Genomic DNA, 23,192 nt, shown 5'->3' on the forward strand with positions numbered 1-23,192 from the left:
TTCCCTCCCTCTACCTTGGCTCATGGGGCACCATGGAAGGCACAGGAGAGAATAAAAGAAACCAGATCCTGTCGGCGTCACTGAGCCACTGGATCAAACAAACCAACCCGAAACTCCCCCACCTCTGGACTTTCCAGCTTCCGAGCCAAAAACCTCCCATCATTGTTTAAACCAGTTTGAACTGGGTTTTCTGTTACCTGTGACTGTAAACCTACTCCCCTGGATGGAGCAAGGTTCATTCACACACTGGCGGTCCCGATGGGCAGTGTATTTTCACGGTGCTGTGAAAATGCACCGTGGCTGGGCATACACTTGTGGACAAGATTGCTGAGATATATTAGGTAAATCAGTTGTGAATGCTACATAAAATTGATTCTCATTGTAGAGAAAAGATACTTGACCATGCATGAACATTTTCTGGAAGGGTACTTAAGAGTGGCACACACACACACACACACACACACACACACATAATGACTAGTTTTAAAGTCGTGGGAGGTGATAAAAGTATAGTCCAAGGTGATCATTTATTTTGCTAGTATTAAACCATGCCTTTGAAGCCCCTGCGGAAATACGAGATGCAGAGCACAGGAAGAAGCGGAATGAAGAAATGATTGGTCTCAGACCTTTGTGAGTTCTGCTTTATTTTCCTCCTCCTCCAAAGCTGGGCTCTCTAAAATTGGTAACTTCACCAGGCCAGTATCCACTTACAGGTAGCTTGACTAAGTTATTCCACAGTCCTTATTCTACACCGCCCATTGCGGGTTTCCCTGGGTCACCCCGGAGACCCCAAAAGCGCTTCTGAGGATGAACATACCTTTCCACTGCAGCCTCAGAGGAGGAAACGCCAGGTCTCGCTGAGTTCCCAAAGAGCCAAAATGGCGCCAAAGGTATCCAGTTCTCTGGATTAGAGAGCGCCCGGGACGAATGAGAACCAGCAGGAGGCCCAGTCAGCCCTGGAAGGCCAGGCAGCAACCTCTTGAGGAACAGACACAAGCCTGTGGAAGCATCTTTACCAAGATCCATCATTTGGGACAAGTCCACCACGGTTTAGGGGCAGACAACCCTGTGGCCCTGTGGCCAGACACCCAGGCGGGACCCTAGAGCTGGAAACGCCCACCCGGGAAGGTCACACAGCCATTCCACTCAGCCGTACAGCTGAAGGCATCGCACCTCCAGGTTGACAGGGCCAAGCAAGTGGTGCCTGGGCAGGACCTTCCTAGGACAGGAGGATGCCTTGGGTGCTGGGACCGCTGCAAAGCAGCCTCCCTTTCTCCCTGCCTCTGCAGTCCGTGCTCCGGTGCTGCTGACCAGGAGCGAGCAGGTGGGCCCCGGCTACCGAGACTGAGGCCTTCCCTTCTCTGCTGGCTCTGACCCAGCCTCCTCTTCTGGGAAGCTCTCCCCCTGGGCTCCCTGAGATCGCAGAGGCCTACACTCATGCATGCCCATTACCACCCCAGCAGCAGCTCCCACGTAGTATCCCTTGGAGAGAAGGCCATGTCTGATGCCTCACTGCCCGGACACAGAAAGCCCTCTGTGGGCCTGTTGGGTGGAGCAGCTCTGGCCTTACAGAGAAGGGAGCCTGCTGCCCATGGCCAGGGCCCTCGGGGGCAAGATGGGCCGAGCACCTGGAAGACCTGTACTTGCATAAGGCTGAGCACCACATTCCTCCCAAATCCAGGTGTGAAGCATGAGCGAGGCACTCCCCTGCCTCGTCCAAACGCCTGTCGACCTACGACAGAGCCCCGCTAGTTTGGGCAATCTTCAGGAAACTGCTCCTTTCCAGGCTTGCCCTTGGTGTGGTTTTGCTCAGCAGGAGTCGGACATTCAGCCAGACATTCAGAAGTCAGGGCTGGTAGACACCAAGCCTATTTTAATAGGTACGCGTTCTGGGGGGCAGGTTTCCAGAGTCTGAATCCAGACCTTCCAGATCCTCAAAAGGAACTCCCTTTCTCGGAGTCTCACATGTCGGGCACAAAAATGGCTTCCTCAGAGCTGTTCTGGTGACTGAATGAGTTTTTTTACTGTTAAGTACCCGGAGCACTTCCTGTGTTCCAGGACCCATCAATGTTTCGTCATTTCAGGCGGGAAACGGAGCACAGGCTTCCCACGCACCAGCACAGATGGTTTTCCTGCTCAGCTCCCAGCCCTGCCCTTTGGGTAGCGGGAACGCCCGAGACTGGTGAGCTGGGCAGTGGCAGGCAAGGCTGGCTGGAGGTGTGACGAGAATGGGCAGGAGGGGGTCAGAGACCTGGCGAGCCTGGGCCACAGAAGCGGAGGATGTTGAGAAGGTGCTGGTCCAGAGTGCCGGGAGCCGCAGAGGCCAGTGGAGTCTGGTGCCTGGGCTCGCAGCCTTCAGTCAGGGAAGGGAGCATTGGGGGAGGGAAGGAAAGGAAGGAAGGCGAGGGGGCCAAGGCAAGCTTCTGAGATGGGGAAACATGTAGAAATGGTGTGCGAGGGAGATGAGATGGGAAAAAAAATAACGCAGTGAAGTTCCTGCAACGGTGTGAGCAGGAGGGGCACAGGAAGGACAAGGAAAAGACCCGGAAACCTTAAAGTGGGAGTATATGCGGTTAAGAGGGGGAGTGCAGAGGTCACACCGGCCTCTACGCAGCGTGGCAGGGCAGGGAGTGAGTAGGCTGTGCGGGGAATGACCAGGAGGCTGCGCTGTGGCTTCGTACAAGTCGTTTCCAGTTCACTGGAGACCGCCACGCATGCACCACTTCCCCTGGTTTCCTTTCTCTTCTCTCATCCAGCTACCCCGAGGCCGAGGAGATGGCTGAAATGGCCAAAGAGTTTTGTAAGCTAGTCGAAAACCAAACTGAACTTTGAAAAGTCATGGCCTGAACTGGGCTGTGACCTGTAGAGACTCACAAGGGGTCCAGCCGCCAGGTCGACCTGGATAGATGGGGTGGCAGGCGCCATCGCTCCTGGGTGTCCACGCGCCGGCATCGAGGGTCTGGCGTCACCGTCTCCCCCAGGGCAGGATGGGTCAGAGGTACGTGGCCAGGTGGGCAATGCTGCTCACCCTTCACAGACGGGCCAGCGGGTCCAGGACAGCAGTGCCCAGATTCCGACCCAGCGTCCCCAAGTGCGTTTGCCTGGATCGTGCTGCCGGGGGGCTGCACAGAGAGAGCCTAATGCTTTTCTCCTGGCTCTACAGAGTCAAAGCTCTGCCTCTCACTGTAAGCAAGCCACAGGCCAGCTCATTCCGGTTATAACCTCCACACAAAGGATGACTGAAAGCGGCACACAGAATCTAAAAAATCACAGGGTGCCTGGGTGGCTCAGTCAGTTCAGTGTCTGACTCTTGATTTTGGCTCAGGTCGTGATCGGTTTGTAAGATCGAGCCCCACGTGGGCTCAGCGCAGAGCGTGGAACCCACTTGGGATTCTCTCTCTCTCCCTGCCCCTCCCCCACTGGTGCTCGCTCACACTCTCAAGGTACATAAACCTTAGAAAAAAATCTAAAAAAATCACTTGACGGAAGTTATTTCAGACAGTGCCAACCATAAACTGGCTTTACCGTCCACCATCCTGTCGTGCCCAGCCACACCCAATCCCCCTGGTTCCCTCAAGCACCGAGCTTACCACAGAGGTACTTAATGCCATCATGATGTCACCCAAAACACAAACAGCCAAGACAACAGCATTAATACAAAGATATATTCCATAAAAGAGTTTGGCAGTCAAAGAAAAGCATTACACTTCCTGAAACACAAGCATCCTTCTTCCTCTAGTCTACAGAGAAAACTGTAAAAAAACAACAACAACAAAAAAAACTGTATCATAACATCATCAACAACACCCACCAGGATACCCACACTAGCATGTACACTTCTGCGAGTAAGTGAAGGTAGCACTCGATCCCTGAACGATGAGGACAGAACGGGCACGAGATCCAGAGAAGCGTTAGAAAGTAGCCCAGAGACGCACAAATGCCCCAGCTGTCCCTGGGGGGGAGGAACCATTCAGGACATCAGACAGACTTCATTTCCAAGAGCAAGCCCCAGGATAGCCCTGCCAGGAAGGGTAGACACGGTCACCACAGATATCCTGTTTGGGGACAGTGGGGGGAGGTCATCACAAAAGTTAGGGGAGGAAAAAAAAAAACCATCCCGAGCTTCTACAAGCTGCAGGCTGGGGTCTGCGGCTCCACACAGGAGCCGGGCTAGATTCACTCCAGGGGGAGGCAAATGCCAGGCCGGCCAGCGGCCCTGACCACGTGGCCTCGAAAGCTGCCCTGGTCAAAGGTTCCGGGCCAGCTCTCTCTGGCTGGGGCTCCTCGGCCTCGCAGCGGGAGGGGGGGAGGTCAGGATTCAGTTCCGGATGACAGTTTCAGTAGCACCAAGACCAGAAGACAGTGAGGCCAAGCAGGGGAGGGGCGCAGGTGCGTGTGTGCTGGGGGGTGCACGGAGGAAGGGGGAGCGCGCGTGTGCACCTGGGTCATTAGGGATGAAAAGGAGAAGCTGATGGGTTGGGTCTTGAGACACTCAAAGGAACTGAAAGGGATGGCTTCAGTCCCAGACACCGCGTAAGGCTGCTTAGAGGAATGCCAGAGGAAATGAAGAAATGGTGTGAGAACATTCTTATCCCTATAAATAAACTATTTACACACTTTAAGAAAAGAAGAGCCGACTCTCAGAGGAGAACCCTGCCCATGCCCCCGTGCCATCTGGGCATAATGCTATTGAGACGAGGGGCGGTTCCTGCCCTGGAAGGGGCGGCAGAGGAGGTCCTCCGTGGCACCGGTCCCACATGGCTCAGGCTTACTTGAACGTGGCTGAGGATCCTGCAAACATCCCCGAGTCGTGCAGACACCACAGGCTCCGCTGGCACGGTCCACTTGTGTCCCTTCCCCTCCCCAATTACAGGCAGCACCCTTCTGCTGCTGGGAGAAGCCTTGTCCGTGTCTTCTGGTCCAGCCCCCCCCCCCCCCCCTGTCCCACTCACAGCAGATGGCTGCCCTCCGGGCCGGCACCGATAACATGAGTGGGGCGGTCAGGGTGCCCCGCAGACACAGTCGGCCTCCAGGAGAACTGAGTCAGGCCCCCTTCACAGCCACAGGGGCCTTCTGTCCCTCAGTCGCCAGCCCCGCTTAAAGACACGTTCTCCGTCTCTGGGTAGACCCCAAGTGGTGGCGGGGGGAGAGCGTCTCAGTCACAAGTTTGTGCGGGTTAGAGGGGGGCCCCTCAGTCTTCAGCACCAGCAAACAGAAGCAGAGAGGTCATGTCACGCTGATGCCGAAGACAGGGCGCCGGCTCTGGCTGGGTGCATCCACTTCCTCCCTCTGGACACGGAGGTGACAACGGGGAAGGGCTCTGGCCTCCACGGCGTGGCTCAGCTCTGCTTGCTCACCTCTGTCCCTCAGAAGTGATGGCCTGCCTTCACGGCCTCAATGTCCGAGATCAAGGTCTTCGCCAGGAAGATGCCAAATATCTGAAAGCAAAGCCGGCAGAGGCTGTCAGTGGTGGGGCCCGATGGGGGCGGGCAGGTGCAGAGGGCAAGGCGGGCCCTGCCGTGCACATCAGTCCCACATCCACTCTGCAGACGCTCAGGACGCGGCAGAGAGACAAACAATTGGGCCTGTGGCAAAACAAGACCAGCCCACCGGTAAAAACGGAGCCCTGAGGTCTACTTTGCTATATCCCAAGGGCCTAGAAGGGGTAACGGCAGGCACCACAGAAGCAAGACGGACAGTTCACCCTGCCTCCAACATGACCACGCACGTCACATCCCATAAGCTGGGACACACTTTGTACCCAAAGTTAAACCTAAAATAACAGAGCCACCTGACTGGACTTGATTCAAAACAATCTTGACATTTCCTGTAAAGCCGGATTTCATAATAAAAAACAAGGTTCTCCCTGATTTTAGCTGTGCTGATATCTGACCTTGGTGACCGGTGTAATCAGGCGGGAAGACTGTTTTTCTACCAGGAACAGACGAATGTGAACTCAGAGACCTTCAGAATGTTGCTTTTTATTTCCCCTTTAAATTCTCATTATGGTTTGGATTCGATGAGCCAGCCTTTCTGAAGTCTGACTTCTTTGCTTGTTTTGCAAGTACATTTGTTCTTTCCTCTTCTAGATGCTTCTGTGTCTAAGCTTCCCTTTGAGATCATTCAACACACACTCGCGGAATGAAGGAGGAAGGAGTGTGGACAGCTGGCGGCCCCGGGGCCACTTCAGTCACCCTCTTCATGGCAATGTCAGAGCCAAACATTTTCTAAACAATGCACTTTCTTTTTTTTTTTTTTTTTTTTAATTTTTTTTTTCAACGTTTATTTATTTTTGGGACAGAGAGAGACAGAGCATGAACGGGGGGGGCAGAGAGAGGGAGACACAGAATCGGAAACAGGCTCCAGGCTCTGAGCCATCAGCCCAGAGCCCGACGCGGGGCTCGAACTCCCGGACCGCGAGATCGTGACCTGGCTGAAGTCGGACGCTTAACCGACTGCGCCACCCAGGCGCCCCAACAATGCACTTTCCACACAGGAGCAGCAGCCGCCCCAGAGGCCACCTGGGAGCTGCCAGCGTCTCTTCCCAAGCCCTGGGCACCCCGGGGAACTCCTGGTTTCTCTGATGCGCTGAGTTCTTGGCTTTCCCCCACCCGTTCTCCCGGCAGCCACGAGCCAGCCTGCCACTGCCTGGCCACCAAAGTCTTTCCAGGCCTAAAATCTGGCTCAAACAAACAGGCACAGCCCACAAGGACAAAGGAAGCCCAGAGGGCAGGGAGAACGCACCTGTAGCAGGGAGATGGCGATAAAGACACCGGCCACGATGTAAATGTTGCGTGGAAGCCAGCCCTCCAGTGCCTGGATGCACCCTTTTGTGAAGATGGACTCCCCACTTGCTCTTCAGCTGCAGGGAAACACCACTGACCTGAGCCCAACACACGCCGGACGTCCCCACCCGGCCCCCCCAGAGGGCTCCTGTCGCGGCAGGTCGAAGCTCGTGGGAGCCAAGGTGCTGCAAGGCGGGTGCCAAGGACAAACAGAACTCTCCGGGAGAAACGCACCTGCCTGCCTCGGTCTCTGCCCCCTCCTCGGGCAGTTTGCATTTTTTACCCTGCCCAACCGAAGACTCCCCGGCGGTGGCCTGCACCCACTCCTGTCAGGGCCTCCCCAGACTGAAAGACAGACTGGTTTGGCACCCCTCCAGAGCCCACACTAGAAGGGCAGGGAGGGGCCTGAAGGCTCCGAGAAGGAAGACGCGCCTTTAAAGAGAAAACCGGAAGGATGTTCAGCATCTTCTGAGTCAGAGGAGTTGGCCGGAGAAGGAGGGGACCGTGGCTTCCCAGGGTGTGGCCCCCACCCAGGGAAGCTTGGCTCCTCAAGCCAGAGCCAGCAGGAACAGTCATAAGCAAAGGGGTGCCTTCCAATACTGACCCCTAGTGGAGGCTCAGTAGGCACACAGGATGTCTCCAGCACACACAGCACGCCCTCACCCCACCCACCCACATACAGCCTCACCATAGCAACGCTGATGGAAAAGTCATTCATTTCAGCGGTGGTAGGGCTGACCTGTGGCCCCCTAAAATTCAGATGTTGAAGTCCTAACCCTCAAGCCCTCAGAATGTGACTGCATTTGGAGACAGGGTGTTTAAAGAGGTAATATAACTCGTAACCCTTACCTTAACCCTAACCCTAAACTAACCATCTGGTGAGGTCTCTGAACTGCACATACCCTCACAATGTCCCTAACCCCAACCCTAACCATTATTTTGGCCTGAAACCGAACCCTAATCCTAGATCTGAGGAAAAACATAGGTAAATAGCTATGTATAAAACAGATACGTATATCTATACATCCATATAATTGGAATATTACTCAGCCATAAAAAAGAATGACTTGCCATTCGTAACAATGTGGATGGAGAGAGTTTGCTAAGCAAAATATGTCAGAAAAGACAAATACCATATGAAAAAAGCAGGGGGGGTGGAATACATTGAAATGAAGTTATCAGGGGGGCCATAATCCAATAGACTGGTGTCCTTATAAAAAGAGATCAGGACACCAAAAGACACAGAGGGAAGACCATGTGGGGACACACACAGGAGACAGCCACCTAAAAGCGAAGGAGAGAGGCTTCTGACCAACCCTTTCCACACCTTGATCTTGGACTTCTAACCTCCAGAGTTCCAAGAAGACAAATCTCCATTGTTCAAGGCACTGTCTGTGGTACCTGATTATCACAGCCCTGGACCCCCCTGCAAGCGGCATTGAAACTGACAATGTGGGGAACAGGCCCATCCCTATGCAATGGAGGTCACTGTGGAAGGGGTTTCAGACCTCCCAACCTGGAGGGACACATCCCTAGTGTCCATGGCCAACAGGAGGGGTGCCTATGGACTCCCCAAGATCCACCCTAGAACAACAGTCATCCATATCACCAAAGGCCACTGAGCAAGGTCTGGGGGGAGGTAAAGGGGAGACTCCCTTCTCTTCACATCCAAGTGCACACCTGCTGTGGCCTGAAGAAAGCTCTGGAGGACTGAGCCTTTCTCCCGTCCCGAGACCCGTCTCCCTCCTTATTATCACCACCGCCTCTACACGGCGGTTAAGCCAAGCCATGTGCTCGAACTCCTATATGACAGACACCTTCTGGGACTCCAGAAGCCATTAACAAATGTTAGCGTTTGTTCCCAAAACTTCCATCTGATCTCTTTCCCCTGCAGCAGCTGCTAGATTTTGTGACCGCGGTTGCTGGGGCTTGGCATCATGCCCATCACCGTTCCCGTGAGTCTTGCCATCAGCAAAGGAGGCTCTTCAGCTCGTTCCCAGCTTAGATGGCACCTTCCCTAGATTCCTCACTCCAATTTGCACTTGTGCTAAATCAGGAAGTTGGACCATAGGGGATAAACCTGACAAACTCAAAGTTGTATGCATAGGCGCTCACCTGGGTCCTGACATCATATCCGCACTGCGTGTTCACAACTTTTTGCTGTAAGAAAAGCAGAAAAACACTGGTCATTTTTGTTCTCTTGAGAAGCCAGTGGTAGAAGGCTCTAGAAAAGTCACAACCAAATATCAGCAAACACCTGTACAAATTCCACCATAGCTCATGGCCTGCAATCCCGATGCCAAGTAACCTTTCATGCTAGGACAAAGGTTGCCAAACGTATGAAGGGCTAGATCATTATTTCCGATCTGCCTACGTAGCAACTACTCAACAACTCTACTCTCGTAGCAGGAAAGAAGATGTTGACGATATATAAGGAATGCGTATGGCCGTCTTTCAATAAAACTTCATTTATTATGGACACTGAAACTTCAATTTCATACAACTTTCGCCTGCCACAAAATATTATCCTGCTTTTATTGATTTTCAACCATTTGAAAATGGCTGAAACCATTCCTGGCTCACAGATCACCCGAAAACAGAGCAGGCCAGACCACGGGTCATAGTTTGCCAATGCCTGCGCTAAGGGGTAAGAGTTCCACTTGCTCAATATTCACCGTCACAGTGGAGACCTCAGGCGCTGGCCGTGCAACCTCAGCACACCGGAGCCTCTCCTGGGCTGGGGCGTCGGCCATGTGGTCTCAAGGATGCCCTGCCTGCTTGGGAGCCCCGGGGCCCAGTACCAGGCACACGCACCCAGTACCAGTGCACCCAGAGCTGTGAAAGACTCAGTTCTTCTCAGGCTCAGTTCATGCAAACATTCGGTGCTCCTTCACAGGTCACCCCCAGGAGCCCCCATTTCTGGAACCCAGGGACCAGGGCCACGGACAGGGAATGGAAACAGGTGAAGAAGAAAGAAAAGGAGAGAATTCTCCACCACCCCCAGATGGTGAGTATTGCCCACCGCCCCCGTGGGCTTCCGTGCACTGGGCAAAGATTTCTCCGGAGAACAGTGAGGAGCACGGCCCAGGGCTCACCACGCTCGTAGCATTTTGTCTAGGCACCCTGAGTGACAGCCCCTCGAGGGAGGGACACTACTGGTTTTCTCCTGCCTCACTAAGAAGACTAGAGCCAGGTGGGCCATGCAAAAACGCTCCTGGGACTTTTACACAGAGGATTTCAGAGCAGTGGTGCATGGACAGAGCGCAGGGCACTCCTTCAGACTGAGTCAGGAACCGCTCCACGCGCCCCAGGCAGGCCGACTCACCGCAGGGTCCGGCACGCAGCAGGAGAAGGGCACCCCACACTTCTCGCGGCTGTAGCTGGCGCCGCTGCAATTGAAATAGACGTTGAGGTCCCAGTCTTCAGGGCCATAGGCACCGCAGCACTGGTTCTGTGATCACAAAAGCAGAGAGCCATCACGGGCTCTGAGCTGGGGTTGTGGCCACCCACGGGGTAGCAGACATGAGAGGTTAAGTGCACCTCCGTGTAACACAGAGAAATCAAGGCCCGCCCCGCTGACCTCCCGCATGCACCGAGATGCCCAGCGTGGTGACCCAAGTAGCCCTTTATGAAGGAAACCAGGAAACCTTGGCCATGATCCCAACATGCATTGACTGGCTCCCCCTCACCTCGGCACGGCACTCAGGTCCAGACCCTCCTCCCCTGGACCTTCCCCCTTATCTCCCCTCAGCCCAGAGCAGAGTCCTCACTCTCCTGAGGCCATAGTCCCTCTGCCGTAGTTCTCCGGGGGGGGGGGGGGGGGGGGGGGTGCCAGAGAGGGAACCCCTCCTTGTGGGCAGTGAGTGTGTCTTCCTCCCAAGGAAATTTCCAAGCTGGCCCTAGTTCCTTTGTGTGCCTCTTTACAAAAAACAGCTGCTGGACGTCTACTCCCAAGGACAGAACTGTGACTGGGGTCGGCCCCTGACCTGGGGTCTCTGCCCTCGCCTCCCCACCAGCCCCTATTATCTGGTGTTCTCGCAAAGACCATCCCCTCATCTAAAAAAAACGTAAAACCAAACATATGGAAAACAGCACGGTGAGGTAGATGGCATCCCAAACCAAGAGCAGATTCTGTTTTTACACGTGTCCTTATTGCTGACGTGGGTGTGGCGGTGATCGCAACGCACACACAACCAGGAATTCTGGTTGTCTTTATGTCTAAGATGAAATCCTATGTCCCCCACCCTCACTCTGCCGTGGTTCCAGCTGCTTTAACGACCACCGTGTATTTCACGGTGAGGAAGCTCTGTGATGTACCGGATCCCTCCAGATAATTGATTTTCAAGAATTTGCAAGGACGGCAGGGGCGACCACCTCGATGTCTTTCAGGCCAGTGCAGGGCAAGAGTGCCCCGCACACGGGACAGACACCGCACGCCCGCGGCGATGTGACAACGTCAACACCGCACAGTGAGGGACAGACAGTAGGAAATGGCTGGGATGTGACCTTGCAGACGAACGCAGGCCACTATTACAACACAGGAAGGGCCTCTGGTCACATCAATGGGTTTTGCCGGATCCCAGGACACATGACATGGGGGTAAACAAGTCTTAGTTAACGTGAGAGTAGACTATGGTTATTTTTAATGCTTTCTTGATTATTCTCTTCTCAGAACCAGAGTGTTCCATATGAAGTCCCTGAGGAAGCGAGGTTTTCTGGCAGAGCACAGACAGATCAAACAACAGCCCTGCATAGGCCTGGCCGTGGGGAATAGGTTCTTCCCAGGGTGGGGATGGCTGTGGTCCAAGCCTCCAGGTGTGGCTGCACACACGGGGACTGAATGCCAGATGGAGTAAAGGCCAAGGCCTGGGACAGCTTAGACACCCCCCTGGAGACATATTCCAGGGAGGTTACATTCCTCTCCATCTGGGGAAGTTTCCTCCAGGCAGCTCTGCTCTCTTAAACAGGAAGGGGAAAAGGTCCCCGGGAGGAAGGGGACAGGAATAGCCTCAGACAGTGAGTCATGGGCCGGTGGGGGGAGACGCTCCACCCCTCGGTACCCATAGCGCCTAGGGACCTGCGGCCGCCTGTGTGGCCAGGGCTGGAGAGATCTGGGCCCCTGGGGGAGGGTGGCCACTGGAGCTGCTGGACTGCCCGCCCGATGCAAATGGGGGCGAGCACCCTGCGAACACGCCTGAGCCGCCAGGCACCCATGAGCAGGCAAAGCTAAACCGACCAGAGGCAGGAGCGGCACCTCCCAGGGCCTCCCTGCACTCCCCCCCGCCCCAATCCAGCCTGGACCGCAGGCATAGGTGGGAAGCCCGTGCTCTACTGGGGAGGCCAGCATGGGTGGTGCTTACAGCTTTCTGCAGGGAGTCAATGAGGTTCTGCAGGTCAATGTCGTCCCGGTAGGATCTGATGTTGCTCTCGAAGAACTCCCGGAACCGGTCCCGCACCCAGTCCTGGAAGAGGAAGGCCAGCACGGCCACGGCCAGCTCCAGGAAGAAGATGAGCACGATGGTGCCACAGAACTGCATGGGGACGAGGGTGGGAGAGTCATCACATCTGCAGCCTCCAGGCGAGGCGCGAACCCTCGTCAGACCCAAGGCCACCGCCTGCCGCCAGGAGACCGGCGCTGGAGCCCCGGGATTCCCATGTTACGGGATGGCAACCCCGCCCTGCCTGTACACAGAGATAACGCATCCCTACCACATCCCCGCAGCATGGCTAAGAGTCAGGTGAGGGAAAGGAAGAGACAGCTCCAAGCCACGGTGTCACCCACTTCCTGGGAAGGAGTCTCCCTCTCCCCCGCAGGAAACCCCATCCCGGAAACGAGTGGCTAACCTCCTCCACCAGGCAAGCAGCTCCTTTAGGGCACAGGCTGTGCCCCAGACACAGTACCTGACCACTCTCCTCGCACACGCAACCATCCACGTTGCTAGAAATCTAACCCGTCACCCGCACTGTAGGGACACGGAAACTGAAGCTCACTCGGGCGTGTGGCTTGCTTGAGAGCACGCTGCTCATGCAGGACACCTGACTTCCCTGGCAGGTGTCTTCACAACTCCGGAGTTGCCGACGTTACCACTACCTACTCCGCACGCGTCAAGACTTCTCCAGAAGCGCAGAGCCCCTGTCTGCGACAGCCGTGGGGCATCCTGCAAGGGTCCACCGCAGCCCCACACCCCTCCCATCAGGCAGACCTCTGGCCTGCGGCGTGCGCACACTCCCCCGGCCATGATCATTACTGGTCACACTGAGCTCATGCCACAGCGGGTGAAGGTCTCAGAGTTAAGACAGAAGGGAAACAACTGCGCACGCGCACATACACCCTCGCACACGCAGAAGGCCCTCCGAAACCCAACCTCCATGCACACAGAGGGAAGATACTAAATGTAATATTTTTAATAGAAAACAAATTAGGGGGGAAAAAACCAAACCAACCGTGTTCTGCTTCTTAAATTAAGCCCAAGAAAGAGATGCTTGATCTAATCACTTCGACAAATAATATATTGCAGAACACGATTAGGTGTTTTCCCCCCAGGTGCTATTTAATTTTAACTGAATGCACTTCAACATGAATTTGTATCTAAATATAAAACCAAATTCTTAGTAACTCGCAGTGCTGCCAGGAAATGAAGGATTCTGCATCGCACATCCCAACAGATTCACACACCCTGGAGGAGGGAAATGATTTCCTAACTTTACTGGCAACATCGTCTGATCTTAGCCAAGAAGGGCGAAGGTGAGTGGCGAACAATGTCTTTAGAACTTCTGAGGGAAGTAAAAAGCAAGGGAAGGGGAGAGGAGCCCGCCGCTTGGCCATCTCTTCCCTCTAGGAGCTGAAAACCAGAGCGGCCCAACTTCTCCAGGTACGAGGAGCTAGCTCATCTGAGTGCTCCCTGAAATCTTACCATTAGGTGGACACCGAAGGTGGCCTCCTGCCCGCACTGCTGGGCCCCCTCCGACCAGATAAGGTATAAGCTTGCCCAGCAGAGCCTGCACCCCTACCTCCCAGCCCTCTCCCACCCCTGTATCCGGGGCCACTCACAAACTTGAGCAGGCAGATGTTCTCCCCAGGGCCCCCACGCAGCCAGCGAACCCCAGCGTGAACATCACCACGCCCACCATCAGGACCAGCACGACAGGGTCGATTCCGTGCAGCCGGGTCACTTTGGTGAGGTCGGACAGCACCCCCTGAAAGAGGCAGAGAAGGCAGGGCAACATCAGCCTCGGGGAGTCAGGGGTGCCCTGGGGGGCTGGGTGGTGTCCAGAGAGAAAATGAGGGCAGGGACCTGTCTTAGAAGGTTCAATCCTCCTATTAAAAGCCAGACCAGAGCACGCAGCATGACCCCTGCCCACCTCAGCTCCCAGGACCCTCACATGGAGCATTCCTGGGCTCCACCTTGGCTACGAGTTCCTACCAGGCAGACCCCACGCTTTTTTTGTAGCCTGCAGGGTGCCTATGCCAGACCTGGAGTGGGGAAGGGGTGCCGGGGAACCCTATGGCCTACGGTCAAGGCACCTTAGGGCCAGACCCTCACCCTGGCCTCTGGCCATTGGCAGCTTACTCTGCACTCGGTTCAGGGAGAAGCCCACCTCCTGACATGAAAACAGCTTCAGTATGAACATTCTTGTGGAAAACACCCGCCAAAGGCAGACGAAGGCAGCGCTGTCCATAAAACCTTTGGTGATGATGGGAGGGGTCCTACATCTGCACTGTCCAAAATGGTAGCCACTGGTCACCCATGCTATTGAGCACCTGAGTGGAACTGAGGAACCAAATTTTCATTCGTGTTTCATTTTAACTAATTTAAATACACACATTTTAACTAATTTAAATACACACATGTGGCTAGTGTGAACCAAAACGGACAGAGCAGTTCTCCAGGATTCAGAGGAGGAAGAAGAAAAGAGCAGGGGTAGCCAGGCCTCTCTGCTCAGGGCTCGGCCAGGGGAGCTGCTGCTGTGCAGGCGATGGCCACACGGTGGCGCTAGGAGTCATGGTTTGCACCGGCTTGAAGGGTTTGTCAGTAGGGCAAAGTGACATTGCACCTCAGCTCCCGCCCTTTAGGGGTACACAGGCCACCTTGAAGATGCCCAAACCCAAAGGCAGGCCATATTCAGTTCCTAAGGCCATGGCAAGAAAGCCAGAGATCTAAGCGCCCTGCCTCCTTTCCAGAAAGTAAAGGGAGGTTCCACTGAAGAAACAGAGGGTTCTGGGCCTGAGCCTCAAGAGGATGCCTTAGTTCCCAGGCAGGAGCCTGACCCAGTCCACCTTGCTCCTACTCCCTCCCCTATTCTGCCCTCCCTGTAGTGAGGATCCTCTCCAGCTCTCTTGAACCCCCCCAAGCACACACCCACCCGCGGAGCAGAAAGTGGTACCGCAGCTCACGGGTCTCATCCCCCCCCCCCCCTTCAAAGCTTCAACTGCCCCTGTCCTTCCCGACAGTAAGAGCCCACTCTCCCCGCCTCACCTCTCTTGCACAGGCAGGGCGAGGAGGTTCACAGGTATGTAAAGACCTGCCTCGGCCCCACAGGGCACCCAGGGGGCGTGTTAACACAGCCCTGCTCCTTGATCTCAGGACAAGAACTTCAGGAATAAACACAACTGTGTTCAGGGACCTGCTGGCTACCAGAGGCACAGACAAGAGCAGAAGGTGGCCCCAGGCCGGCCCTGGACACAGCTGCAGACAAGCTCCCAGGGCCATCTGAGGCTTCTGGGACAGGAGAGAGGGCTCCCCACACTCATGGAGCTCAAATACCCAACCAGCCCAGTCCTGGCCTTGAGCAGCGACCCTACAATGGGGAAGCAGAGCCAGTCACAGGACCCCAGGAGTTCGTCACAACTATCTCTCAGAGCTGGCTGTTTGATGATTAATGGCTACAAACCATTACTGCGTGCAAGAAATGTTTGTCGGGGAGGAGTCTGGAATAAGGAACAATTTAAGCTGAACAAACCTGGTCTGGGCTACCTGATGTCCAGGGTCCCGGTAACGGGGACACCTACCTTTTCGCTCCATGCCCACAGTCCGACTCCAAGGAAGACAACTCCAGCCAACTGCGGGGAGGGGGGAAAGTAGGGAGAGAGGGAGAGAGAGTTAGTTAGGTCCGAAAGCAGCACCATGAATGTGCTTCTTAGAGGAGCGTCCACACCGCTAATCAAGGGATGCTCCCGGCTCATATCCATGCAGGCGGCACGGGGGTAAGGCAAGCCCTCCGTCCCTGCAGATGACAGGAACTGCACCCGGGGGCCAAAATGGCAAGGCATTCTGGCTAACCCGCACCTACCTTCCCTGAACATTTGGACAAACTTCAACCCCAGTGGCCCCCGTGCTCCAGAGACCAGAGGTGAAGATCTCAGAGCAGAGTCTGTCCTGGAAAAACTATGCAGTCAGAGACATCGGGCCCTGCCCTGTTTCTTCCACATTCTGAAAGCCCACCAACTCCTTTCAATGCACAATCTGGTGTAGAAGACGACGTCGCCCTCTGTGACAGCTCCCCAGGTGCGTTCACAGATCCCCGGAGCAGGTGAGCCTCTCTCCAGAGGACCGGGCACCGCTGTGGGGGACGCAGAGCCCGGGGGACAACTGTGCTCCGTGTTATTAGTTACTGGGTATTCGTTACTGAATTAAAATAGGCCTGTGCTAAACAGTGCATTCACCCCAGAAAGGGAGCACCCCCCAATCCCACGGGGGCTAGGCTGCCTCACGTGTACGAAGAAAAAGCCCCCCCCACCCCCCAGGCACCACACAGGTTCCTGAACCAGAGAAGATTTTTCCATATAAAACAAAACACCTGGTCTCTGAAAATTAAGCTGCCTACTTTTCTGCTTAAGTACTTTACGCTGGCATCTGGCTGCCATTCATTATTACCTCACGATACACAACAGGGCTATGTCTGTCTAGAACCCACCTTTCCGAGGCATATTCTCACACTTTAAGACACTCCTGCCTCCTATGTTCACTGCTGGCCCCAGGAGGCTGGAGTGGGAAGGAGAGGCCCTTTAAAGAAAGCCCCGGGAGGTCTCAACCTCTTTGGAATCACAGACCACCTTCAGAAAATGCTTACGTGCCCAAGATTCTGGATGGAATTTCAGAGAGTTCACAGGCTCCTCAAGGCTGGGTCCCACAGCAGTCTGTGGGCCCCCTGTGAAGATGCCCTGCCTGGACCTGATCTGTTTTACAAAGCAGAACACAGGCCCCAAGAGGGCCAAGATCAAAACCACGCAGTGCAGAAGGGCCTAGACCCCACGTCATTCAACTAGTATTGCGTGAGTATATCTTCAGCGCCGGGCACCGTCTCAAGCTCTGGGGCCTGCAGAGCCCCCCTGCCCGGCTGGGGCTCGCACTCCAGGGAGCGACACACAGTCCTGTGTATACCACACACCGGTTTTTCTACTTTTCAGTCCTTCCACTGAATTAACTAGTTGCTGGAATTAACTAGTTCCTTTCCCTCCCCAGTATCTATGCTGCAGGGGCAGACAAGCCCAAAGGTGACCCATCACTGCCCATTGAATCCTGCAGACTTCCCTCCCCGCCATTCCGCCAGGTCCCCAGTGACTGACCCTCTTGCCAGAGCTGGAGGTCAAGTCTTTTTTTTTTTTTTTTTTTTTTTCCACTTTATTTGACCTGACCAGACACAGCTGGTCCTTCCCTCCTACGCTAAGGCGCTCAGCTTTGGGGGCACGTAGTGCTGTCACTCCTCAGCCTCCCCTGCTGGCTCGTCCTCCTCCAGGAACATCCACATGCTGGCCTCAGTCTGGGCCTCCTTGCCCTCCCCGGCGTCCTCTAGGTGAGGCCATAAGTCACATGGCCTGACATAGCATGTCTACACAGCTGACCCATAGATCCCAATCTCCAGCCATAGCGGCTCCCGGGTCAAATACCTTATGTCCACCTGACTTGTCCACATATGATGGGTGACACCCTTTGCTCTCCCAACCCCAGCCCCTGCCAACTCTTCCCCTTCTCATTAAATGGTACCACGGCCACCTACTCCGTTGTTTAGATCAGAAAACCTACACCTCTCATGCCTGATGCCTCTTTCTACCCGACTCCCATTCACCCTGCCCTCTGTTGGTTGCACCTTCAAAATACTTAGCGCATCGGACACTCTCTCCCTCTCTGCTCCTACCTGTCCATGCTCCACCCCTGCAGGTCTGGATCCTGCAGGGGCCTCCTCACAGGTCCCTAAGCAACTAGAGCAATCCTTTAAAAACATACATCGGGTAACTCCCCTCCTCAAAACTCTCCAACTCACTTCCTTTTACACTTAGAATAAAACTCCTTGCCATGGCCCACCAGGGCCTAGGCAGCCAGGCTTTGGCTCATACAACTCTACTCTCCGGGCCAGCCTGGCATTGTTACTGTTTCTGGAACTCGCCAAACTCGTCCCTTCCCTCAGCCCAGAATGTTCCTCCATGTCCCTTTCAGGCTTTCTCCCTCACTTCACTCAGGTCTCCTCATTTCACCTCCTCAGAGACCACCCGAGGTGGACAGCTCTCCATCTTTCAGTCCTGACCTCCTTTTCTGCTTGATTTTCTTCACGGCATTTCCCGTGGACCACATGAGCTGTATGTCTGTCTATTGTGCCTCTCCCACTTAAGCCCAGAGATGTTTTCTATTTTGCTCAGGGTTGCATCCCAAGAACTTGGAGAAGGACTTGGCTATGTTAGGTACAGACTAGGCACAAGTGAGTGAGTCGCCAGGGCTCCAAGACCAGGGTGGTCCTTGCCCGCGGTCTCCGGCTCTCCTCCCAGACATGCTCCCGGGTCTAATTCCCTCCAAATGCATTCAGAGCAAATGAGGGTCAAGCAAAAGCCCAGTGTGGCCCAAGTCCATCATCAAGTCCTACAGAGGCATTAGGATCAGGACAGGGCCTGGAGGCTTGTCCTTCCCTATGCCCCTGCCTGACCGCTTTCCACGACAGCCTGCCTACCACCTGGCACCATGGAGGGCAGTGAGAGAATCCTGCCATCCCCCCCCCCCCCGCCAACCCCCGAAGACCCCTGGCTGAGTCATGGCCAGCTCCCTCCACTGAAGCACAGATTTCCTTCTCTCACAACAATTGGGCGCTAAGAAAAGGGCTTATGGTTTGTTCCATTCTGTTTTAAAGAAAGAACTAAAGTTAACTTGCATCAGAAAGACAGGAGGAACCGGCAGCATGGTGGGATCACATGTTAGGTCATGGGTTCTGTGAACACTGGCCCCAGGCAGGAACTTTGGGGGCCGATAGTCATTCTAGAGATGAGGAGACTGACGGAGGACCAGACAGGGGAAGTGGCCTGTCTGGGAGCTCACCCAACAGCCCCGTGGAAGAGCCAGGACAGGACACTGGCCAGCTTAACCCAGCTCCCAACGGGGCCTCTTCTCTGGATCTCTCTGGGGCAGATGGTCCATGGGGCAGGGCTGTTGTCCCTGGCTGCCAACCATCTGGGAGTGACAGTTCAGCTGGGTGCTTTCCAGATTCCGAGTAACCTCCTTTGTCTCTCTTTTATGACCTGATCAAATTCCCTCCCAAAGGATGAGGCCTAATTCCCGCTAAGCCCAAAGGGAGGCCGGCCTTGGACCATGAGGTATGCACACCACTGTGGTCACCATGGCAAGCAGGACCGCTCTTTTCTGTGTTAAACTTAATACACTGAAAGGGCCCCTTCCACACCCCGTAATACTGGCGCTATTACCCCATCTTTCAAACAGGAAAGCTCAGAGGCAAAACAATTCGGTTCTCTGCCCGAAGTCACACAGCTGGCTGGTGGCAGGGTTAGAACCAGACCCAGGCGTCTCTGACCCTCCTGCCAGCACGTTACCCCACCGACCCCCAGGCCAGAAACAGCAAGCGGCAGCCAGAGCTTTCCACCACAGGAGCAGGCATGGGGGCCCGATGGCACGGGGGTTCCACAGAAGGGGCTTGGGGCCGTGTAACTCTGAAGCCAACCACCCGTATCCTCGGGTGGTGAGGCTCATTCTGTGTCCCAACTAGAGTGGGTGGGTGGCCGGAGAGCAGGGCCTCTTTGGGTGTCACTGTAAATGCTACAGACCTCTCCACCCTAGGCAAAGCCTCCCCACCCACCCCCCACCCCCCCACGGAATTAGGTGAGGGCACCTCTTGGGGCACTCCTGGGCTGAGAGCCACACAGAATCTGCTCACCATGTGAGCAAGCCTGTGGCACCTCACCCAAGCACGTTCAAGTGACAGTGAAAGTGTAGACACCTGGCCAGGCCCGGCTGGACGGGAGGAGGGTGCCAACACCAAGCAGCTCAAAAGCAGCCCCTGATCACCCACAATTTAGCGGCCTTAGCCTCTTGCAAGACTGCATTTCGGTGTGTCAACGTACTTGGGCAATTCTTGCAGGTCCCAGAGGCCTTTGTGCAGTGAGTTCAAGGCAAACCACCAGCAGCAACGCAACCTTTTCAGGCTCTGCCCACTGGCCTGTGGTTCTTGCAAATCCCCGGCTGTCAGTAGGCTGACATGCCTACGGGAGTCCTAGAGAAAAACCCAGAAGGACACTCGAGAGGAAGCCAAACTCAAAGCAGACCAGACCAGTGCTGAACAAACAGCACAAGTCAGCTGGTCCTGGTTCTAGTCTCCACTCTGCAACTTCCTGGAGACAGGACTTCATGCCAAGTCCAGGAGCTCTCTGTGCCTATGACTTCCTCTAGAAAATGGGGACGACCCCTCCTGGGTCATAGGAGGGTTCTAAGGATCACACGTGACATGCTCACCCCAGGGCATGGAGCCAGTCCAAGTGAGCCTGGCCCTCCTGCAGGGGAGGGGAGCAGAGCAGAGGCATGGAGGGGCCTTCCAGATGCCACCAGCCTTTGGACTGAAAGTCTCTGTGCCCAACCCCCAATAGCTCCCAGCTCGAGACTTTGTCCTAAGACAAAGTCCTCCTTTCCAGAGGCATCTCTTTTATTGGGTCTCAGGAGACAACAGTGAATTAGAGTTTAGGGAAACAGGGTCTCTGGAGGCTTTTGAAGCAAGATAAGAAAGAATGATGGAAAGAAAACAGGACAGAGAGTGGAAGAAGCTATAAGAGAATCTCAGCTCTGTTTCTAATTCACCCTGTGGCTTTGAGCAAGCCATCCCTCTCTTGGACCTCAGTTTGCCAATCTGCAAAACCGAGCAGTTGGGAGGCAAATCGTCTCCAAAGGCCTGTATACCTCCCGCTGCCTAAGCTTTGCCATCACAAATCATGCCGGGCAGAGACCCGTGGTCCTGGCGCTCTCCAGAACAGGAGATTCTGACCCTAGAGCCGGAGTTCCGAGAACACCAGAGATGTTCCAGCCACTTGAAATGCTAACGATACAAGTTATTGGCCAGAAAGAACGCCAGAGGGCACACACGCCGGGCCCAACCTCACCCTGAGAGCCCAGGTGGCTGAAGGGGAGTCTCAGGATTATCTGTGGGGTTAGGAAGCCTCACCCCTCTAGACTGTAGCCACTCTGAACCGTCACCAATGCAGGGGATGCCTCCTTCAAGTAGTCCCATATTCAGAGAGTCTGAACTAAGCCACTTCCCTGTGGGAGTCTGGAAGGTCTGGGAGCCGGAAGGGATGCTGGAGCCCAGCTTCCTCATTACAGAGGGAAACAGAGCCCAGGGCAGGATGGTGCCTTGCGCAGGGTCACACAGCTATCACACACCAGCTTTTCCTCTTGCCGGAAGGGCGGTTCTGAAAAAAGAAGCATGTGTGCCCTTCCCAGCACAGCCAGCAAACACACGCCAGGGGCCCCAGTGAGAAGTAAGGACTACCCAGAGGACTCCGGGGGCGGTTTCCACAGATGTCTCCGAGTTTCCCGATAACAGACAGCCCACCCCGAGCCCCACCCAGGAATCAGACTGTGTCAAGGTCTTTGAAAGGAAGGAAGGAGGAAGGGCAGAGTCCTCCAAGGGAGGTTACAGGCAGCTCTCCAGGTAACAGAGAGAACCCCAGCCCAACCCAGCCTCAGCCTCACCTTCTCCCAAGGTTCTGCCCTTGCTGGCACAGTTCAGTGATTAACAGTGGGTAGAAAACCAAAATACTAAGGCCAGCGGTGGACATTTCTGTAAAGGGCCAGATAGTAAATATTTTCAGCCTTGTGCTGGGTGATCTCTGTTTCAACTACTCAGCTCTGCTTTTATAGCAGGAAAGGAGCCATAGATAATATGTAAACGAATGGGCAGGGCTGTGTTCCAATAAAGTTGTATGTGCAAAAACAGGCAGGGAGCCAGGCCTGCAAGCCGTAGTCTGCCAAATCCTGCACTAAACTATCACACCAAAACCATCTGGACCTCAAGACGAAAGACAGGATTTCCTTTAGCTCGGCCACACAAACCCCAGAGCATCCCTATAATTCGTGTCTCCAACTTGGGATAGTTTTTATATTACCTGAATAGGTCATAGTAGCCTAAAACTGTAAAAAATCCCAAACGATACAGCCCCACAATGGACTATTATACAACGAGAATCAACGATCTACAACTACATACAACAGTGTGAATGAATCTCACACGCAATATTTAACAAAAAATGTCAGATTCAGAAGATATTACACGGTTAAAGGCGGTGTCACGGACTGAATGTTTGTGTCCCCCAAAATCCAATGTTGATGCCCTAATTCCCAATGTGATGGTAGTTGGAGGTGGGCCTTTGGGAGGTAATTTAGGTTAAATGAGGTCATGAGGATGGGGCCTCCATGATTAGTATCCTTATAAGAGGAAGAGAGACAAGAGCACCCTCTGCCCTGTAGACACAGCAAGAAAGCAGCCGTCGGGAAGCCAGCGAGAGAGCGTTCCCCAGAACCCAACCCTACTGTCACCCCAGTCTCAGACTTGCAGCCTCCAGAAATGTGAGAGATTAATAAACTTCTGTCATTTAAGTCAGCAAGTTTATGGCATTTTGTAATGGCAGCCTGAGCAGACCAAAACAAGAGGAATGCTTCAGAGGAAAAACTACATCTAGCATCTGATCAAAAGCTACTAGACAGGAGTACCTGGCTGCCCCAGTCAGTAGAACGTGCTACTCTCGATCTCAGGGTTGTGATTTCAAGCCCCACATTGGACATGGAGCCTACTTAAAAAAAAAAAAAACAAAAACAAAAAACAGTACTACACGGGCAAGAAGGGAAAATAAATGTGATCTATGAACAAGGAAAAATATTCAGTAACTAGAAAACGACACAAACATTACAGGGGAGATGGAATTAGCTAAGACTTTAAAAACAGATATTTTAGGGGCGCTTGGGTAGCTCAGTCAGTTAAGTGTCCGACTTGTGATTTCAGCTCAGGTCACAATCTCACGGTTCCTGAGTTCAAGCCTCATGTCCAGCTCTAGGCTGGCGGTGCAGAGCCTGCTTGGGATTCTCTCTCTCCCTCTCTCTCTTTCTGCCCTCCCCAACTCATTCTCTCTTGCTCTCTCTCAAAATA

At 54.4% G+C, this 23,192-nt stretch overlaps 1 protein-coding gene and 1 long non-coding RNA gene across 2 annotated transcripts in view; both read right to left on the reverse strand.

Annotated features, from left to right (window-relative positions):
* Positions 1-625: 625 nt before the first annotated feature.
* Positions 626-3,323, reverse strand: LOC116738379. The gene is made up of 2 exons (XR_004344248.1): positions 2,875-3,323; positions 626-2,779 (listed from the first exon to the last, which is right to left on the reverse strand). It is a non-coding gene; the product is annotated as an uncharacterized LOC116738379 (long non-coding RNA).
* Positions 3,324-3,649: 326 nt separating this feature from the next.
* TSPAN14 (tetraspanin 14) overlaps positions 3,650-23,192 on the reverse strand; it is a 28,575-nt gene continuing 9,032 nt past the window's right edge. The window contains 9 exon segments of the mRNA XM_030334569.1: positions 3,650-5,438; positions 6,745-6,847; positions 6,849-6,862; positions 8,901-8,945; positions 10,111-10,236; positions 12,146-12,316; positions 13,837-13,862; positions 13,865-13,982; positions 15,796-15,846. Of these exon segments, the coding sequence (XP_030190429.1) occupies positions 5,367-5,438; positions 6,745-6,847; positions 6,849-6,862; positions 8,901-8,945; positions 10,111-10,236; positions 12,146-12,316; positions 13,837-13,862; positions 13,865-13,982; positions 15,796-15,846 (726 nt within the window). The 3' untranslated portion in view covers positions 3,650-5,366.

The sequence above is a fragment of the Lynx canadensis genome, chromosome D2 (assembly GCF_007474595.2).
Source record: "Lynx canadensis isolate LIC74 chromosome D2, mLynCan4.pri.v2, whole genome shotgun sequence".
Classification (NCBI taxonomy): Eukaryota; Metazoa; Chordata; class Mammalia; order Carnivora; family Felidae; genus Lynx; species Lynx canadensis.